Source organism: Colossoma macropomum, unplaced genomic scaffold (assembly GCF_904425465.1).
Source record: "Colossoma macropomum unplaced genomic scaffold, Colossoma_macropomum, whole genome shotgun sequence".
Taxonomy (NCBI): domain Eukaryota; kingdom Metazoa; phylum Chordata; class Actinopteri; order Characiformes; family Serrasalmidae; genus Colossoma; species Colossoma macropomum.
Genome location: NW_023495218.1, coordinates 50,735 through 71,621, shown reverse-complemented (window position 1 = coordinate 71,621; position 20,887 = coordinate 50,735). Strand labels below are relative to the sequence as shown.

Sequence of the window (20,887 nt, the reverse complement as noted above, 5' to 3'; positions counted from 1 at the left end):
GTGTGTGAGTGAGAGAGAGAGAGAAATAGAGAGAAAGAAAGAAAGAAAGAGAGAGAGAGAGAAAGAAAGAGATGGAGACATTTGTAAATATTGCTGTTTTGTGTAGTTATTCACTTTATTTTTTAAGTCGATTCTTTGTGTGTGTGTTTTTCTAAATGGTCTTTCATTACTAAAACTGCAAATGACTATGTGTGTGACATACAGTACATCCACAGTGATGAAAGTGGTGGCACAGGTTTGCTTTTGTCCAGAAAGTGGCGTTTCACTCCACTTGCTTTTTCTCATCTTTCAGTTTCCTCCTTTGAGTACCATGCTGTCACTGCAACTACAGGTCCTCATCATGATCTTGCCATCTCATTTGAGAACTCTCTGACTGTCCTGTCTGTAGAGGCAAGAAGTCTTGGTGTGGTTCTGGATGGCCAGTTATCATTCTCGACTCACATTGCAAACCTAACTCATGCAGATTTCTCCTGTTCAACATCCAAAGGATCTGATCCTTTCTCTCGAGAGAGGCCACCCAGGTACTAGTGCAGTCTCTTGTCATCTCAAGGCTTGACTACTGCAACTCGCTCTTGGCTGGTCTTCCAATGCAGGCCATCAGGCCTCTGCAACTCATCCAGAATGCAGCAGCATGACTCATCTTCAATCTCCCCAAGTTCAGGCACATCACCCCACTGCTGCGCTCCCTTCACTGGCTTCCTGTAGCTGCACGCATCAGATTTAAAACACTTATGCTTGCCTACAAAGCCAAAAATGGACCAGCCCCTCCCTACTTGATGGCAATGGTCAAATCTCGAACTGTACCACGAGCCCTTCGAGCTTCGAGTACAGCTCGCCTTGACCCACCATCCTTCAAGGCGCGCAGAAGGTAAGCATCAACACTGTTCTCTGTGCTGGCACCCAGGTGGTGGAACGAACTCCCACTGGCTGTGAGTACAGCAGAGTCTCTCGCTGTCGTCAAACGCAGACTGAAGACACATTTTTTTATACAGCACTTAAATGAGCACTGAATTAAGTATTGAGTGTAATGTACAGCACTTATGTATTGTATTGTATTGTATTGTATTGCACTGCTCTGTGTTTAACTATGTTCCTTTTTCACTAGGTGTCAATGACTTTCTGATTCTAGCAGTATCTGAGCTTAGGACTGGCTTTCTCTCTAACCTATTGTTAACTAGCAAAGATCCTTTCTCTGGATAGACAAAGCACTTTTTGTAAGTCGCTCTGGATAAGAGCGTCTGCTAAATGATGTAAATGTAAATGATCTCACCTCAGTTTCTCCAGTTTAAACTTTTCATGTTGGAGCCCCTCAGAGAGCTTCTTCACCACTTCATCCTGCAGTTTATTGTTACTCAGGTCCAATTCTCTCAGCGTTGATCTCTCTGAGCTGAGAGCTGAGGTCAGATCTGCACAGCCTCCCTCTGTGAGATCACAGTTAATCAGCCTGGAAGAGAAACAATAACACTGTCATCCCACACACACACACATTCAACATTTAAAATGAAGTAATGAGGGAGCTTTAAAATGTGAAAACATATTGAAAGCAGTACACCATAATGTGCTTAGTGTATCTGAATATGTAGTACATCGAACAGCACATTAAAGTTTCTTAAATGATGTACTTCATTGTAAAAATTATTACGTATGTGACCACAGCTCACTATCCCATGATTCTCCTGGAAATGAAGATCTGTTTGAAGTCTAGCACACCCAGTTAAGGCATTTTATCTCTCTAAACCACAAATCTATTTTTATACCCTTAACAATGCTGCCAAGCTGAGGTAAATACAGAGTGAGATTTTCTATGCTCAGCAGTTTTAATAAGCTGAGGCAGTTTAAATAACATTAATAGCTTGCTCACTACAGATAAGTCATGGGCCTTCACAAGAAGAAATGGTGACAAAGACCAATTGCCTTCAGGCAGCTAAGGAATAAATTTTCTTTCTACAACAGTAAAACGTAAAGCAGAATTTTACCTTCAGTCATTCACAAATTCAGCTTTAAACTACTTTAAATTCTAGAAGACAATGAATTTGCTCAAAAAAGAAATTATGCCTACTCTCTACTCTCTCTTTTTTTAGCTGCTGGATGTTTATTTGATAATACTGATACAAAACAGCCCCTCAATGAAATAGATACACCCCCTGCTCTATGACATGGTCTCTTTACAATTCACCCTTTCTCTTCTTGCTTGGTAGCCAAAGCCCTTAACAATATCAACATTAAAAAAAAGAACATGAGAGAGTTTCTACCTCTTTTTTTCTGAAGCTTGTCACCTGGTCATATTAAAACACATTACATATAATATTTTTATCATGCAGAATTTCCATATCTAGAAAACAGCTCATGTAATTCTATTCCACAGATCAGATCTCAGTAAATATAAATCCATCTCAAAATTGTCATGCTCAGACAAAATCTTAGAATGCTTATTGAATGATCAACTTCAGACATTTCTCCATGGAAATTCAGTTTTGTCTGACTACCAGTCTGGTTTTAGAGAAAAGCATAGCACAATTTCTGCTGCTACCATAATCGTAGGCAATCTTTTCAGTGAAAAGGAACATCCAGCAGTCATTTTTATTGATCTTTCTAAAGCCTTTAAACAGTTGATCATTTCATACTTTTCAAAAAGTCTACAGAATATTGGATTTGACCACAGAGCTACCAACTGGATTAGAAATGATTTCTCTGATAGACAGCAATGGTAGAACCTGCATTTAGCTACAGCACCAGGTGCATCCCAGGTAGGAAGTGATTATCTCACCTCAGTGTCTTCAGTTTACAGTTTGGACTCTTCAGTCCCTCAGAGAGCTCCTTCACTTCTACATCTTGCAGCTTATTTGTACTGAGGTCCAGTTCTGTCAGTGTTGAGTTCTCTAACCTGAGAGATGAGGCCAGATCTGCATAGCTTTCCTCTGTGAGATTACACTCAATCAGCCTGGGAGAGAAACAATAACACTGTCATCTCACACTCACTCAACATTCAAAATTAACCAGTTGGAAGAGAGAGAATTAAAATGTGAAAACAGATTTTGTGTTTTTTTTTTTTTTTTGACTAAGACTGTGTCTGAAATAGTACACCTCCACACTACATAGTATGCAAACGTAGTATTTTATAATGAGTTTAGTGTGTCTGAGTATTTAGCGTTCATCAAATAGTACATGGAAAATCCCTGGATGGCACACTTCTTCATGAAAAATTATGATGTATATAACCGCAGCTCACTATCCTATGATCCTACTGCAGCTGAACAGGTGATTGTGTGCGAGGGATGTCATTTAACAATGTCAAATGTCATTTGACAATGTAAACAGCACAAGAAGAAAGAGAATAGAGGTTTTTGTGTAAATCACTAAACGTAAAATGAATAATGGATAATAATACATTGTAATACCTTTAGTAGCTGTTAGAAACATGGATAATGCTAACTGAATGAAGACATTTTTTTCTCTTTATGAATGAACTACAAACCCATTTTTATACCATTGACAGTGAGATTTTCTATGGTCAGTAGTGGTAAAAGCTGTGTGTTTGGGATCACTGTCATGCTGGAAGACCCAGCCACGTTTCATCTTCAATGCTCTCACTGATGGAAAGAGGTTTTGGCTTAAAATCTCACGATACATGGCCCCGTTCATTCTTCCCTTAACACAGATCAGTCGTCCTGTCCCCTTTGCAGAAAAACAGCCCCAAAGCATGATGTTTCCACCCCCATGCTTCACAGTAGGTATGGTGTTCTTGGGATGCAACTCAGCATTCTTCTCCCTCCAAACACGACGAGTTGAGTTTTTACCAAAAAGTTCTATTTTGGTTTCATCTGACCACATGATATTTTCCCAATCCTCTTCTGGATCATCCATATGCTCTCTGGCAAACTTCAGACAGGCCTGGAAATGTACTGGCTTAAGCAGGGGGACACGCCTGGCACTGCAGGATTTGAGTCCCTCTCGGCATAGTGTGTTACTGATGGTAGCCTTTGTTACTTTGGTCCCAGCTCTCTGCAGGTCATTCATCAGGTCCCTCCGTGTAGTTCTGGGATTTTTGCTCACCGTTTTCATTATCATTTTGACCCCACGGAATGAGATCTTGCATGGGGCCCCAGATCGAGGGAGATCATCAATGGTCTTGTATGTCTTCCATTCTCTTACAATTGCTCCCACAGTTGATTTATTCACACCAACCTGCTTGCCTATTGTAGATTCACTCTTCCCAGCCTGGTGCAGGTCTACAATTTTCTTCCTGGTGTCCTTCAACAGCTCTTTGGTCTTGGCCATGGTTGAATTTGGAATCTGACTGTTTGAGGCTGTTGACAGGTGTCTTTTATACAGATAACAAGGTCAAACAGGTGCCATTAATACAGGTAACGAGTGGAGGACAGAAGAGCTTCTTAAAGAAGAAGTTACAGGTCTGTGAGACCCAGAAATCTTGCTTGTTTGTGGGTGACCAAATACTTATTTTCCACCATAATTTACAAATAAATTCTTTAAAAATCCTACAAAGTGATTTCCTAGATTTTTCTTTTCTCATTTTGTCTCTCATAGTTGAAGTGTCCCTATGATGAAAATTACAGACCTCTCTCATCTTTCTAAGTAGGAGAACTTGCACAATCAGTGGCTGACTAAATACTTTTTTGCCCCACTGTATGTTTGGATTTGACTGTGTGGTTAGTGAAGCATAGAGAACTCATTGATGTGATTGTTTTTTCTCTGGTTTTATATTAAGCATTATTGCATGCAATAGCCACAGGATGTTAACTTGATGTTGTGGTTAGTCATTTATTTACAGTAATAGTTAATGCCAAGTAAAGCATTGTAGGTAAACTACAGCATTCCATAAAAGATATTCAGAATAGATTAGTACCATCTTAAACAAAACTGAGGTTAGCTTCTTATGGTTTCTATGTACTTGCATCAGAAAAAAAAAAAAACTTCAAAATAGCATCATTTATGGGACCAGGGAAGGCTGCTGAGTGACTACCATGCTGTTGTCTTGGAAACCCTAACCATAACTTTTGCTGTCATCAAATAAACTGGATGGATTTCACAGAACAACAGTATTTACAACACCATGTGAACACTGGATTAGAAACTAAAAGATATTTAGTTGTTGTTAATGATGATAAGTAGTATTTCATTTGAAATATGCAAATCTTCAAAAAAAGCAACAAGTACATTCACTTAAGTATTTGCATCCCCTGCATTTTATGGGGTGTTGGTGGTATTGTGTGAATGGGAGAGTCCTAACTAGTAGGTGGAATTGAATATGACTAAAAATGAAAGAGTGTAAGAAAGAGGTATGATATTGTAAAGATTGCCCTGCTTTGTGTAGTTTGTAATTCACTTTATTCTTTCAGCTGATTGTATGTGTGTGTGTTTGTGTGCTTTTGAGAATGATCTCTATCATTATGATGGAAAAGTGACTGTGTGTGATATACAGTACATCCACAGTGCGAAAGTGATGTTCTCACCTCAGTATCTCCAGTTTACAGTTTGGACTCGTCAGTCCCTTAAAAAGCTCCTTTACCCCCCCATCCTGCAGTTTATTCTTACTGAGGTCCAGTTCTGTTAGTGTTGAGTTCACTGAGCTGAGAGTTGAGGCCAGAGCTTTACAGCTTTCCTCTGTGAGATTACAGCCAATCAGGCTGGGAGAGAAACAATAATGCTGTCACTTAAAACACACTCAACATTCAAAATGAAGTAATGAAAAGAGGGACCTTTTGGAGTGCGTAAAAAAGCACATTTTCACACTATAGTACACAAAAGTAGTATCCTATAATGTGCTTAGTATGTCTAAATGTGTAGTGTTCATCAAAACGTACATGAACATTTCAATGACTTTTTGAACTTATTTGGAAATACAGATATCCGGACATCCTTTAAATAATGTTGTGTAGAATTATAGGGCCCTCCATCAAGTATCTCCACCCACAGTTTGAAAACTACCTTTGCAAGGGTGCACAATTGTTTTTCTCACAAGCACCAGACCTTCTAGTATTATGTCGAAGCTAAAAGCTAAGCCCGGGAACTGCTCACTTGTTGGCTGCACCTGAGTGGATATAGTTTATGTTTGAAGGCAATGTTTTAGGCTTAAGCTGACTTCCTGTTTGCCAACTTCTTGTTTATATTTCCCATTTCACCTTAAATGGTCCAGCAGTTAATGTGACTTAATTTAAGATGTAATGAGAAAATTCAAATACGTTTTTGCATATATCATTTTAAAAGTTGTAATAAATGACTTGTAATATATAAATAAATATACAATTGGTATAATAAATAAGCAATGTATTTTTAATGAGGGGCAGTGCAAGGCTTAGTGGACATTCAGGGCTTAAGACCACTTAAACCCACCCCTGGTGCTGCCCACATGGAAACAACTGTCCCTACTTCTGACACAATCCTCTATGCTGATCTAAATAAAAAGTCACCAAAATCTCTTAAAATTGCAATACGTTTTGCAAACATCCTTTATGGCTAATTAGAACCATGTGTGTATTAATTGATCAATGCACATGATATTTTCTGGCCATTTCAAACAATCTTGACAGTTTGTTTACCATCTTTGTAGTTCAGGAAAATAAAGTCTGATTTAAATTGTCACAAATTAAAAACCAACTGATAAACATCACACAAAGACAGCTCAGGAGTTATGAGTCATGTTCGTGGTACTAAAGGTGAAGCATAAAGCACATTTCAGCACCACTGTTGTGGACAGCCAATTACACATGGCTGGGGTCCATTAAGAATTCTTTCAATTACCTGAGTTATATATTTCCCAAATCTTGAAATTAGTTCACATTCCCAGAAATAAAGATAATACATCCCCAAGCACGTGTGGCACTTCGTACAGAGAGGTGAAGTATTACGATAAATTCAGCATCACTGGTGTTATATGTAATCTGTATAATGGTTTGTGTTTGCCTTAATTGGTTACAGTACTTCTCGTGAACTCTATCGTCCCTACCATATGCAAATCACACAATCCAAGCTTTGATACTGTGTACCTTGAGAAAGTATAAATAAATACAATTTTGATATAGAGTGTGCTACATTCTGTGTTCATAAAAAAAGTCTGTCTTACTATATGTGGGGGTGTCCAATGATGACTAATTTTGCATTAATGACAAATTTTCAAAAAACTATAGTCATCTTGCTTTGAAATGTCAATTGTTTGCTGCAGCTGCTGGAATGACATTGCAGTGTTGTCTTGAAATAAGTCCCCCATCACACATATTCCCTTAGAATGCCATTCACTGAAAAGTGTACAGGTTACACCAGGGGAAAATTTTTGTATTTCTACATATGGGAGTCAACAAAAGTGTAGCCATGTTTTTCTTAAGATATCTTGTAATCTGCCACCACACTTTAATAGAATTGTAAAGTATAGTGGTTCCTCTAATATAACATAAGACATAAGATTTCACACTGAAAATGGAGAACAGGCCCAGGAGCCCACAGAGTTCCATAGGTCAGAATAATTGTGAAACCATTCCCAAATAAACCTAGCATGGCAGGCCCGTTATGGACTGTATTATTTGCATAGCAAGACCACCGCATCAGACAATGTCTGCAAAGTCTTACATTTCTGTGTATGTTTTTTGCAATACCATATCATCCTGTATAGAGTTCGCTCTATTTAGATAGCCGCAGATGTAGCATCTAAAGGGGTTATGATAGCCAGGGCAGAATATTCATATAAATTAACCTTATTCTACCCAAAAACAAGAGGGGATGGTTGTGAAAGCCTTCTAGGTCCCTTTTCCAAAATGTTTCCAAAGTTGGTTTTGTTGCAATTTTCACCCCTTAAGTAAACAAACCTCTCTTTTAGAGTATTTACAGGGAAATAATGATTCCATGTTAAAGTTGCTTAATGGAATAATTTCAGATGTACTAAAATTGATCATATAGCCTGACAAAGTAAATTTATCAATTATTGACCTACTTAGGCACCGATATTTCACAGGACAACAAGAACAATAAGATATCATCTACATACAGTGTTATTTTTTGCACGGTCCTCCCAACCAAAAATCTCACATGTTCATGCTGCCTAATAAGCTCTGTCAGCAGTTTGAGAGCTAACAATTATGTCCAACATTTGAAATTGACTACTGATATTTTCTTTGAAGACAGATGGTATGTTTTCCAGGTTACATTTTGAAAGTCTGATGGCTAGCCTATGGTTTTGAGGAACGCTATCTTATAATGTCCTGGTGTGCAAGTGTTGCTTTGGTTGCTTGAAAAATGTAATAGTAATGAAAATCACTGCACTCATAGAAGCTGATTAGCCAATCTTCTGCTTCATTCCCGTTTCCAAGGCTTTTCTTGGTTGTCAACTTCAGCAACTAGACTTCCCGATGGCTTTAATCTAACCACACACAGATCCTTAAAAGGAGTTATAACTCCAGGCAGCATAACTGTCTGCTTCTCTGATGCACGCAAGCCTCCTCACCTCGACAATCATGCCTTGAGAAAGTAGCTAGTTCCTGCCATGTTTTATGAATCTGGCCCAATGCACATATACACTTGAACTTCATTAAAGAAAAACAAAGTGTCTAAATATTTGTTTCCCCATAAATGCATCTAAAAATAAATGAGCAGACAGGCTTATATACAAAAGATTTAAAGCACACATAAAACAAACAATATTTGAAGCAAATATTAAGTTTAAGTAATATGAAAAGTAGTACGTAAAAGATAGTAAGTGAGTAACTCACTGTAGTTTCTCCAGTTTACACTGTGAATCCTTCAGTAGTTCAGAGAGTTCCTTCACCGCTGAATCTCCTGGTTTATTGCGGCTCAGATTCAGTTCTTTCAGGTGATATGGATTTGATGTCAGAGCTTTAATCAGAGCAGCACAGCCTTCATCTGTAATCCTGCAGACAGCAAGCCTGCAGAGAGAAGAAGAAAAACTCCTCACACTTACAGCTGAACACACACACAATCCACAAACAAGAATAATAGATTAATGGAGTAATAGATTAGACCTCATAAGAGTTCACTTTGTAGTTTTGTAATTGCAGCCTTCAGTCCATTTGTTTTTCTGTATACTTTGTTAGCCCCCTTTAATCCTTTTCAATGGTCAGGACCCCAACACGACCACCATATATCAGGTATTATTTGGGTGGTGGATCATTCTCAGCACTGCAGTGACACTGATGTGGTGGTGGTGTGTGTTCCGCTGGTGCGAGTAGATCAGACTTAATCCAACTGTTTCTCTACAGTTTTAAAACACCGTGTCCACTCATTGTTCACTCTATTAGACACTCCTGCCTTGTTGGTTCACCTTGTAGATGTAAAGTGAGAGACAACAGTTCATCTGTTGCTGCAGAGTTTGCTGAGCTAATAAAATGGACAAAGAATGTAGAAACCTAGTGTACTTAATGAAATTGGAGTATAGAGGCCAACTTGGTATATACAATTTCCAAGCATGCCATGTACCACAACATCATAATATCAAACTATAACTAATTAGTAACAGCAATGTAGTCATCCATATACTTATTTCCCAACACTTTTGCTCTAATACAAAACTAGAGTGCATAGAGGGCATCAACTAGAGTGGCATCAAACAGAACACTGGATTCACAAACAATACTTCAGTAACCAACAGCACCTTTCTCTATAAAACATGCGTTTGCTCCTCACAGGTTCTGCCCAGTGAAGATAACATAGTTATTAAGATAATATCAGACAGCTGAGATGTACAGAGATGAAGATAAACACAGCAAAATTAAAAACCTAAACCTAATTATCATATTGCTATGGCAGGCATGAAAGATGTTTATATACCATTTATGTCTTACCTTTGTTGAGTCTTTGAAGTCATTCATGCATTGAAGTAAACGTTTGTTTTGATACATCCCATTTTAGCTTTTGTAATAAAAGAGTCTATGATGGACTGCCAACCTGTCCAAGGTGTTTCATACTTTCTGCTCATGAATGCTATTGAGATAATTGTTAGAATAAAGTGTCGTTACAGAAGAGAAGGGCTGGAAAAGCTAATGGTGTGTTAAACGGCACTTAAAGCTGCTCAAACAGGTATATTTTCAGCCTGGATTTAACACTTTTTTGAAGTGTCCTGTGTCGGGGCTCTTCTAATGCTCTCTGTCAACTGGTTCCATTGAAGAGCAGCTGCTTCTTCTCCATGTTTAGTCTTCACCTTTGGCAGGACTAACTGACCAGTTCCTAATGATCTGAGAGTTCTGCTCGGCTCATAACACTGCAGCATATCAAATAACTATGCTGGCTGTACACCACTGAGTGACATAGGCTTTCTCAGGGACCTAAAGCAAATGGCACAAAAACTAATAAGTGTAGAATTATAAAATAAGAATTGACTGCGCTCACATGCCAGACATTTTGTGATGTATGCCCTCATATATATCATATCAGCCATTACAATAATAATTATCCATCCATCCATCATCTAAACCACTTATCCTTCTGGGTCGCAGTGGGGTGCTGGAGCCTATCCCAGCTGTCATTGGGCGGAAGGCAGGATACACCCTGGACAGGTCGCCAGTCCATCGCAGGGCAGACAGACAGACATACACATTCACACACTCACTCACACCTAGGGGCAATCTAGCATGTCCAATTGGCCTGACTGCATGTCTTTGGACTGTGGAAACCGGAGTACCCGGAGGAAACCCACGCAGACACAGGGAGAACATGCAAACTCCACACAGAAATGACCCTGGTTGCCCGGCCGGGAATCGAACCCAGGCCATTCTTGCTGTGAGGCGACAGTACAATAATAATTATGTAATAATTTTTTAAATAGATATATTGATGAACTTCAATACTAATATGTATGCTATGAAATGTGCTTTGTCTGCAGGGCAGCTGGATATCTGCCACAGTGCATTGCACTGCATTAGACAGCAGAGGCTTCCTCCTGGTGCACTTAGCATGTAGGCCAAATGTGTGCAGGCTTGTAATTAAAATGTTTAAATGCATGTTACGGTCTGCTCTCAGGTTAAATTTCCTCGGGCAAGCTGGCCTGGCCTAGTGGAAAAGATTTAAAACATGTAGATGATCTTCCAGACAATAGAAAGGTTTATTTCCAATACTGTGGATATCTTCTTAAACTCACTCCCTGACTCATGGGCATCTGCATCTTTTTGAAGACCTCAGAGAGCTATTTTGACTTAGGCAGGACGATACCCTAAACTCCAATAACAAAGAGCAAACCAGAACAAATATCTGAGGTTTAAATAAGAGAGAATATCTTGGTGGAACCTTAATGTTCCAATCTTTAGCACCTGATCGGGCGCATCCGATTTCAATTTGGCATGTTTGAAGTAGTGATATATGGAGGGGTGTCCTTACTTGTTCCACAGAAGAAAATCACATTACTGTTTACTTTAATAATGTGAAGGGTGAAACAATTAAGAATAACAGAGCCTTTGGTAATTAGCTTTTGCAGTTAGATAAAAAGGCGCAGATGTGGAGGTTCATTGACATTGTCAACTGAGAATGTCGGTACTGTTGTCTCCACTCTCACACACTCACTTAGTTTTGTTGACAATGGCCATGTCTTTGTTAACTTCTGACTCTCTCTTTTAGTTAGGCTGACAAGATGGCGGCATGTCCAAATGTTGCAACTCATGCTTTTCCAACAAAAGCTACCTTTTCTTTCTTTTCTTTAGCAAGCTTACAAAATGGATGAGCTCTGGCCGTGCATTGCTGCAAGTGGGGACAGAGAACACCTGCGCTTCACTCTTTAAAACTTTGTTACATTTCAGGATTTCCAATACTGCTTTAGAGTTAAAATAAGGTTTATGGTGGTGCAAAACTTTCAAATTCATTTTATTAATTGCCTATGAATGTAATGAGAAAATGCAGGAAAGCACCAGTGTCTTGGGAAATCACACAGATTTATTGAATTTTAAGTGTATTTATGGCTCTGGAGATAGGTAGAAAGCCCAAAAAGTCCAAAACACATGCTGCTGAAGGGCAGAAAAACAGCTAGCAATGATCCCTCTAGCAGTGAATGGAGGGATAGGGAAAATGGGGTGGGCCTTATGATACATCTGATTGGCTCAGCCCTGGATGTGGACAGTCTTTCCATAAAAAGGGCTTATGAAAAATACATTAAATGCCAATTACAGTTTAACCTGCTTAACTAAAGAAAGACCTAATATTCAACTAGAGCAAAAAAGAACAAAAAAACACTGTATTACATAATTAGATTAGGCATTCATCAAAGAGTATTTATATAATTATTTCAAGATACTGTCAGTAAGCCTGCAATACCAAAATGTTCCTATCAAAATATTGACCTTAACATTGGCAAAAAAAATATTTCGTAAAATTTGTAAAATAAAGTAAAAAAGTGTTTATATCGAATTACTTAACTGGAATAATAAATAATTCTGATGACCGAGTCTTGATTCTCACCACATTAGAACAACACATCGGTGTTGGGTACAAATGCACAGCAGGATCTTCAGAGTGCATTAGAACAGTCCAGTCTTATCTGTATAGAGTTGGAGTGGCTTCAAGAAGCTCACCCGACCAGCTGTTTGAAGGCTGAAACCAACTGAGTAAACAAGTACAACCCCAAATCCAAAAAAGTTGGGACGCTGTATAAGATGTAAATGTAAATAAACACAGAATGCAACGATTTGCAAAACTTATAGACCCATATTTTATTTCACAAGATAACATGGAAGATGTTGAAAGAGAAACATTTTACCATTTCATGAAAAACATTGTCATTTAGAATTTGATGGCAGCAACACATCTCAAAAAAAGTTGGGACAGGGCCGTGTCTACCATTGTGTAGCATCCCCTCCTCTTTTAACAGTCTGTAAACGTCTGGGAAGTGAGGAGACCAATTGCTGTATTTTTGGAAGATGAATGTTGTCCCATTCTTGTCTGATGTAGGATTATAGCTGCTCAACAGTTCTGGGTCTTCTTTGATGGATTTTTCATTTCATGATGCGCCAAATGTTTTCTAATGGTGAAAGTTCTGGACTGAAGGCGGCCAGTTCAGCACCCGGACTCTTCTCTGTGAAGCCATGCTGTTGCGATGGATGCAGTATGTGGTTTAACATTGTCTTGCTGAAATATGCAAGGCCTTCCCTGAAAGATACATTGTCTGAATGGGAGCATATGTTGTTCTGAAACCTCTATATACTGTTCAGCATTAATAGTGCCTTTCCAGATGTGTAAGCTGCCCACGCCATAGACAATAATGCAGCCCCATTCCATCAGAGATGCAGGCTTTTGAACTGTGCACTGATAATGAGCTGGATAGTCCCTCTGCTCTTGAGTCTGCAGTACACGGTTTCCAAAAAGAATTTAAAATTTTGGTTCATCTGACCACAGAACGGTTTTCCATTTTTCCTCAGTCCATTTTAAATGAGCTTTGGCCCAGAGAAGACGGAAGGAGTTCTAGACCGTGCATGATACCGCTTTAACTTGCATTTGTGGATTGCACAGTAAACTGACAATGAATTGATAGCACAATGATTTCTGTAAGTGTTCCTGAGCCCATGCTGTGATTTCCAGTACAGAATCAGGCCTGTTTTTAATGCAGTGCTGCCTCAGGGCCTGAAGATCAAGAGCATTCAATATTGACTGCTGACCTTGTCCCTTGCGTACAGGGATTTCTCCAGATTCTCTGAATCTTCTGATATTATGTACTGTACATAGTGGGATATCCAAGGTCCTTGCAATTTTACATTAAGCATTTTATTCCATAATTTTTAGATGCAGTTTTTCGCAGATTGGTGAACCTCTGGCCATCATTGCCTTTGAGAGACTCTGCCTCTCTAAAATGCTCTTTTATACCCAGTCATGTTTGTTGCAAATTGCTCCTCCAGCTGTTTATTAGTGCCACTTACTTTTCCAGCCTTTTGTTGCCCCTGTCCCAACTTTTTTGAGATGCATGCCTGCCATCAAGTCATAAATGAGTTCACATTTTTAATGATTTGCAAATTATTGCATTCTGTTTTTATTTACATTTATTTACATTTTACACAGTGTCACAACTTTTTTTGAATTGGGGTTGTAGTTGTAGGTGCACTCCTGCTTATTTGGAATGAAAACATGCAGCCACACCAGCCCTGCAAATAAGATTGGACACCTCTGTATAAGAAGGCACAAATGACGTTTAATCACTTCAAAAAACATAAAGGCAAAACTAAGGAAAAAAAAAATTCTCCGGACCCTGCTGCTCTACTAGTCTCCACCTGGATTAATTAACTTACAACCCTGTTTCCAAATGTTGGAACGCTGTGCAAAATCTAAATAAAAACAAAATGTAATGTTATTTATTTTAAATGTTGTTTTTCTGAAAAATCTGCCCATTTTGAAATTGATGTCAGCAAAACGTTTCAAAAAGTTGGGACAGAAGCATGTTTACAACTGTGCTGCATAACCTCTTCTTTTAACAGCACTCAGGGAACTGAGTCTTTGAAAATGAGAAAAAACTTCATCCCTCAGTGTGTCAGGCTACTAAACCAAAGCTTCAATTTCAAATTATATCTGCAGGAAACAGATGTGATGCTAACTGAACTTGACTGAAGTAATGGTGGATAACAACAACTAATAAGTGAGGGCTAAGAATTCACTGACCTTTTATGGAACTCATTTTAGCACAAAAGTCTTAAACATTACTATCTACTCTTGATAAAGGCCTCAGGCAAAATCAATAATGAAAAGCGTCAGTGGGCCCACTGCACGTGGGTGACTCACTGTAACAGCAACAGTGACTCACTGTAGTATCTGAAGGTTACATCTGAAGGTTATCTTGATTCTTCAGAAGATCAGACAGCAACAAACAAACTAATAAATAAACAAATAAATAAATAAATAAATAAATCTTCAATGGGCAAAGGGCACAACAGTCTTCACTTCACATGTGTGTTTAAGTAAACAGTGTGCTATTCCAAACTCATCATTTTATTATTATTATTATTATTAAGTGACCCTTATTAGTCCCACAGTGGGGAAATTTATGTTCTAAAAATCAAATTAATATGTAGTTCTTATATAGAGGACGTATCAGATATTAAACTGATAAGAACAGATACTACACTTGATCTTAGCCAAAAGGCCGAGAAGCGTTCAGTCAGTAACTCACTGTAGTATCTGCAGTTTACATTGTGGGTCCTTCAGTAGATCAGGGAGCTCCTTCACTCCTGAATCTCCAAGCTTATTGCCACTCAGATCCAGCTCTGTCAGGCATGATGGGTTTGATTTCAGAGTGCTAAACAGAGCAGCACTGCCTCTACCTTTAATACTGCAGCTCCTCAGCCTGTAGAGAGAAGAACAATTACTTACTTAAAATCACTTACAGTTCAATACACACACACACACACACACACAATACAAAGAAAGAGAGAAACTCTTTTTTTACTCTTACACAACTGTAGAACAGACTCAGTTTATATCACAATACAACATATAACATTTAGAATCAGTGGGGGTGGACTAGTATTCATAGCAACAGGGAGGAGTGGAGAAAAAAATCATCAAACGCATGCCAAACAGAAAATGGAAAGGGAAATAAACAACTTGGTCAGTAAACTTAACATGATCATGAGCAAGAGCAATGTGCATGACTCCACACAGCAGCAGTGTATATGACTGTACGTTGTTCTGTCTTACTTACAAGATAAACAGTAAGCAGTGCTAAAAGCAGGCTATTCTTACCCTTTTTCACTGTGTAGCTGTCAGCTTTGAAATCCATGTCTATCAAGTGCAACCAGGTGAGAATTTGATAGCATGGCATCCAGCTATGGATACCAGGACTAGCATTTTGGATGAGCATGACAAATTCGTGGGTGGGCCAAACTTTCCTCTTAAACTTTCAGTTTCTCACCTGCAGCTTCACTCTCTCAGACGAATCATCAGGGTTCCACCTACAACCATGTGTCCACAAACTGTACTGAATATGGCACATAGCATATTTAAATGTATAGTGTTTATATTTGTTATTTTTATGTATGCAATTCAAAACTGTATTCTTCAAAAATAAGTTATATTTGATATGTGAACTCCACAAGAGCTCCTGGTTCACATGGCATGTGAGCATTAAACCTGTCCAGCTTGACAGCTCTCTTCTCAGCTCCTCCCCCAACTGCAAGCAGCTACCAGCATTTCACCAACCACCAAGGAAAGGCACATTTGTTCTTGAACAAGGCTACTGTCTCTTGTGTGTGGCTCATTGGAGTCCAGAAACTCAGCAGCAGAGGTTTGTAGAACAGAAAAGTCCATGATGGAACAAAACAGAAAAAAATAGAACTAACCTAGAAACAAAACTTAACATAATAAAATGTTGAACTGAGATTTTGATTAGTTGATGTTGAATGGAATTTCATTTAGGTTAACATCCTTTTATTTGTGTTCTTATTTTTTCTTTACTGATAAAACTTTAGTAATGAAACTAAAATAACATTTGAGCATCATTTTTGGTGGACCAGTGGTGCATGAGGCCTGTTAAGGACTAACTGGGGGCTGCACTGCTGGTTACCACTAACTAACTCTTTTTAACAGCTCTATATTCTATATTAATTTTTTGATAAGTTCAGAAATTGCCTGCAACACACTCACAAAACGTTGGGATGGGGTACAATAAGAGTAAACAGTTAGACCTTTTTAAAACATTCCACAAGCAGCAGGTGAATTGGTAACAGCTGAGTGTATCACAATTGAGTATAAAATGAGCATCCAACAAAGGCTCAGCCTTTGCAAGCAAAGATGGGTGGTAGTTCTCCACTATGTGCCAAACTTTGTGAGAGAGTTGAAAAAAGAGTTCAAGAACATTTCTCAGTGCAAGATTGCAATGGATTTAGATCTTTCAACAGATAGCACACATATTATTGTCAAAAGATTCAGGAAATCCAAAGAAGTCTCAGCCCGTGAAGGGCCCAGCCAGAAACCACTGTTGAATGTGCATGACCTTTGAGACTTCAAGCAGCATTGCATGAGAAACTGGGATACTGCTGTTTTAAATATAGCCACATGGGCTCGGAAGTACTTCAGTTTTCTGCAATTGAAACTGTATTACACAAGCAGAAAATCATATATCAGTTCAATGCACAAATGCTGCCTAATTCTCTGGGCCCAAGCGCATCTCAGGTGGTCCGAAAGACAGTGGAAATGTGTGCTGTGGTCAGAGTGAATGTTTCAGCTTCTTTTGGGAAAAAAAAAAGTTTTCTGGGCCAAAGACAAAAGGGACCATCCAGGCCTTTATAAGTGAAAGGTGCAAAAGCTTCTCATGGCATGGGGATGCATCAATGCATGGGTGACTTATATATGTGTGAACACACCATTGACATGGAAGCGTATGCTGGGATTTTAGACACATCTCAAAGTGATGACTAAGGATATGGAAGTTAATTGTACTACATAAGAGTTCTGCTATTTTAAACTGAACTCTCTGATGCTCAATATCTGAAAACTGCACTGAACGCAGAAAGAACCTCATAATTCTAAGTCCATAATAAACTGCTATAAAGTGAGAATATGGGAAAGACCATCTACAAAAGAGAGAAATTATTGCTTGTAAGAATAAAATTGGTGACCCTTGTATCCTCATATTGTCTAACTGAATTTCTCACACATAAGAAACAATATCATGTCTGTAATGTTTTAGTTTTAAAAATAGTATCAGGTCATTGAGCCTTGCTGCTGTGTTGGTGTTGAGGTGATTCAAACAGTTTTCTTCTGCAGTAGGTATTAATTATTATCTCGATCAAATACTTTATTCCAAATTTTTAAAAAAGATGACCAGAAGTCTTTCATCTTAAAACAATGTGACATTTTTGGGTCATGTCTGATGTTCATTGGATATTTGTATGCTTGGTTCTTCTACCTAATTGGTCCTGGTCCTGTCCAACGATACATTTGTAACAGACATGATGATGATGATGACGTGTTAAATAAATTTTAGATTTAACATTTGAACAGAAAATGGGGAAATAAGGCACTCTGTGATGTTGAAATAAGCATGGAGATTACTGAAAAAGATGATATCAGAAAGGCAGCGTATGTTGCTCCAAAACGTTCAGCGTTAATGGTGCCTTTACAGATGTGCACGTTACACACTAATACTGCCCCATGACGGACATAGCATTTTAAACTTTATGCTGGTAGCAACAATCTGGATGGTTCTTTTCTTCTTTGTCCTGGAGAACACAATGTTCTTTATTTCATTAAATATCATCAACATCATCTATTTCATGTGAAAACAACTGCATCCATATAACATTGAGGAAAACGAAGGCTTTTGTTACATGCTCAAGACAATGGAACCCAGGTATGTGACTTGGCATCCATGCATCGACATCCATGCATCCTTATATCGATACGATAATACCATGCAAAATATCACAATAATATGTTGTATTGATTTTTTCCCTCACCCTAATATGTGCAGCCATGTTTAAGGTGATTTCTGATTTCTGTGATTTCTGTATTTTAAATGAGCAAAGTTTTTAAATCAGTTTTTAAAAAACACATTAAAGAGCAGTCACATACTAGCACTCTGTCACGTATTAAGTGAGCTCTTGCAGAGAGACAGACTTCATCTCCCAGACTCCTCTGGGAGATCACATGACGGAGCAACTTCCCTCTGACTTGGACTCAGACACGGACTCCATTGCCCACAATACAGTGGGAGCTCACTTGACTTCTGACTCCCGCTTGCGCAACTATCAGTGCTCTAAATCACCGGAATACTAACTGGTATCACCTGTGTCCTTATTCACATGACTAGTTAGTCTACTTTATAAGCCCGAGCTTTAGACAGAATCATTGTGAAGTATTGTATCTTTGTGACCTACTGAGTGTTTGTTTTCGATTGCCTGTTTACCGTGTCCTGACTGCTACTTTGTATTTTTCGACTTTGCCTTTTTGCCTGATCCCTTTCGTACCTTAGCCTTGACCTGTGTTTTGAACTTCATCGACTGTTTTTGTGACTTCTTTTTCTGCTCTGCCATTTAACTTTATTTGCCTGATTTTATTAAAACGTGTTGTTTTATACATCCGCGAGTGTCTGTATTCAGCTGCCACATCACACAGTCTGTACTAGTGTGATGAGTCTGGCTGTCCGACTTAACTTCAGAGCTGTTTCTCTCTAACAAGGAGGCAGAATTACATTTTATTTAATTTACAAATTATTTGCATAAAGGTAGGCCTGCTTTGTCCAAGTCTGTCTGATCAGCTGCAACATTTGTTCTTCTCTTTTAGTTTCCTGTATTTTACCATCATAGAAATGTTTGTTAGCTAGCCCCATATAGAATTACAGAACAAACCATCTACTGTTATAATAACAGGCAAGTTTAGTGTGTGTGTGTGTGTCTTGGTGGAAACAGATTTTGAAGTGTGAGAGAGTAAAATAATGTAGTACATGCATAAAAGCTCATAAACATTAACATATATACATTATCTTTCATCTGTGTGTGTGTGTTTCCTACTGACCTTATTTTGTTTTCTTATTTTAGTTTCTGTCTTCGAATCTGTGTGTGCATGTATGTGTGAATGAGTGACAAAGAGAGAGAAAGAGAGAGTGTATGAGTGTGTTCTGACATAGTGATCTTACCTCAGTTTCTCCAGTTTACAGTGTGGACTCTTCAGTCCCTCACAGAGCTTCTTCACACCTGAATCCTGCAGCAGTGTATTGTAACTCAGGTCCAGTTCTGTCAGTGTTGTGTTCTCTGAGCTGAGAGCTAAGGCCAGAACTGAACAGCTTTTTTCTGTGAGATCAAGATTACGTAGCCTGGAAGAGAAATAATGATACATCATGATACAGAGAGATGAGTGCTGCAATCTCTCTCTCTCTCTCTCTCTCTCTCTCTCTCTCACTCACACATGCGCACGCACACACAAACACACACTGTTGAAACAGTCTGCTTACATGAGCACATGTTTGTTAAAGGTAAGCTCGGTAAACTTAAAGACTCTTAATTTATTACACCCTGGAGTTGTCCACACCTGACTTGATTTAAGGCCTAATTAATCAATTAAAATAGTAATGGTTCAACTGAAAGGTTGACCAAACTTTTGCATATGCTACATTTTTAAAAATTTGTTTATTAATTTTAATACCTTAGATTGAGTAAAGAAATTGCTAATATCCATTAAAAATGTGTCACATTTGTTTGTACTATGCAAATATTGCATTAACTCCTTTTTACCTAGGGTGCTCAAGGGGTGCTCAAATGTTTGCATGGGACTGTAGTATGAAATGAAAATGCTCACACAACTCTAGAGTGAGATTCCACTCTTTCCTGCAGCTTTTCCCTTAAGTCACCAGGCTGCTCTTCTCCTGACTTCAGCCAAAAAGCCCATATTCCTGCTCCATTACACTGCTCCTTTTCTGACTTCAGCAAAAGAGACCACATTGATGCTCCATCACGCTGCTTCACTTCTGACTTCCAAAAAGCATATTTCACTGATGGAGTGATTAAGATAAAAAAATGTAATACATGTATATGTACATATTAAATGTGAGAGCCTAGAGTTCAAAGCTGTTCAATTTTAAAGTTTTTTGCAAATAATTAATATGTATACATATTATTTACAAGTAATTTATTAACTCTTATTTATCAACTATTACCTCTCTGTTACCTCCTTCTCTGTTACCATATTATAATGTACACAAAAAATAATTCTAAAGGAAAGATGGATCATTTATGAAACTGTCCTTCAAAATACCTGTCATTACAATTTGTAACATAAAATTTGTTTCAAATAGCAACATTTATTCTGATCACTTATTGTAGAAGATCCTTTAGAACTGTGTAATATTGCAGTAGTCTATAATCTCTCAGTAAATCTCAGAAAATGTAGGGAGTAGATAATGTGGCTACTGCACACATATAAACAACAGGGACTCTTTGAGGACAGCCCGGGATGTGGGGATCTC

General features: G+C 38.4%; 1 protein-coding gene and 1 pseudogene across 1 annotated transcript in view; both read right to left on the bottom strand.

The window, feature by feature from the left end:
- The window catches only part of LOC118801193 (ribonuclease inhibitor-like), a 95,676-nt gene extending 75,069 nt beyond the window's left edge, over positions 1 to 20,607 (bottom strand). The window contains exons 1-4 of the mRNA XM_036561367.1: positions 20,579 to 20,607; positions 19,562 to 19,738; positions 15,098 to 15,271; positions 8,718 to 8,891 (exon numbers count right to left, since the gene is read on the bottom strand). Of these exons, the coding sequence (XP_036417260.1) occupies positions 8,718 to 8,891; positions 15,098 to 15,271; positions 19,562 to 19,738; positions 20,579 to 20,607 (554 nt within the window). The remainder of the gene's footprint in view (positions 1 to 8,717; positions 8,892 to 15,097; positions 15,272 to 19,561; positions 19,739 to 20,578) is intronic.
- Positions 14,964 to 15,082, bottom strand: LOC118801196 (annotated as a pseudogene).
- Positions 20,608 to 20,887: the final 280 nt, after the last annotated feature.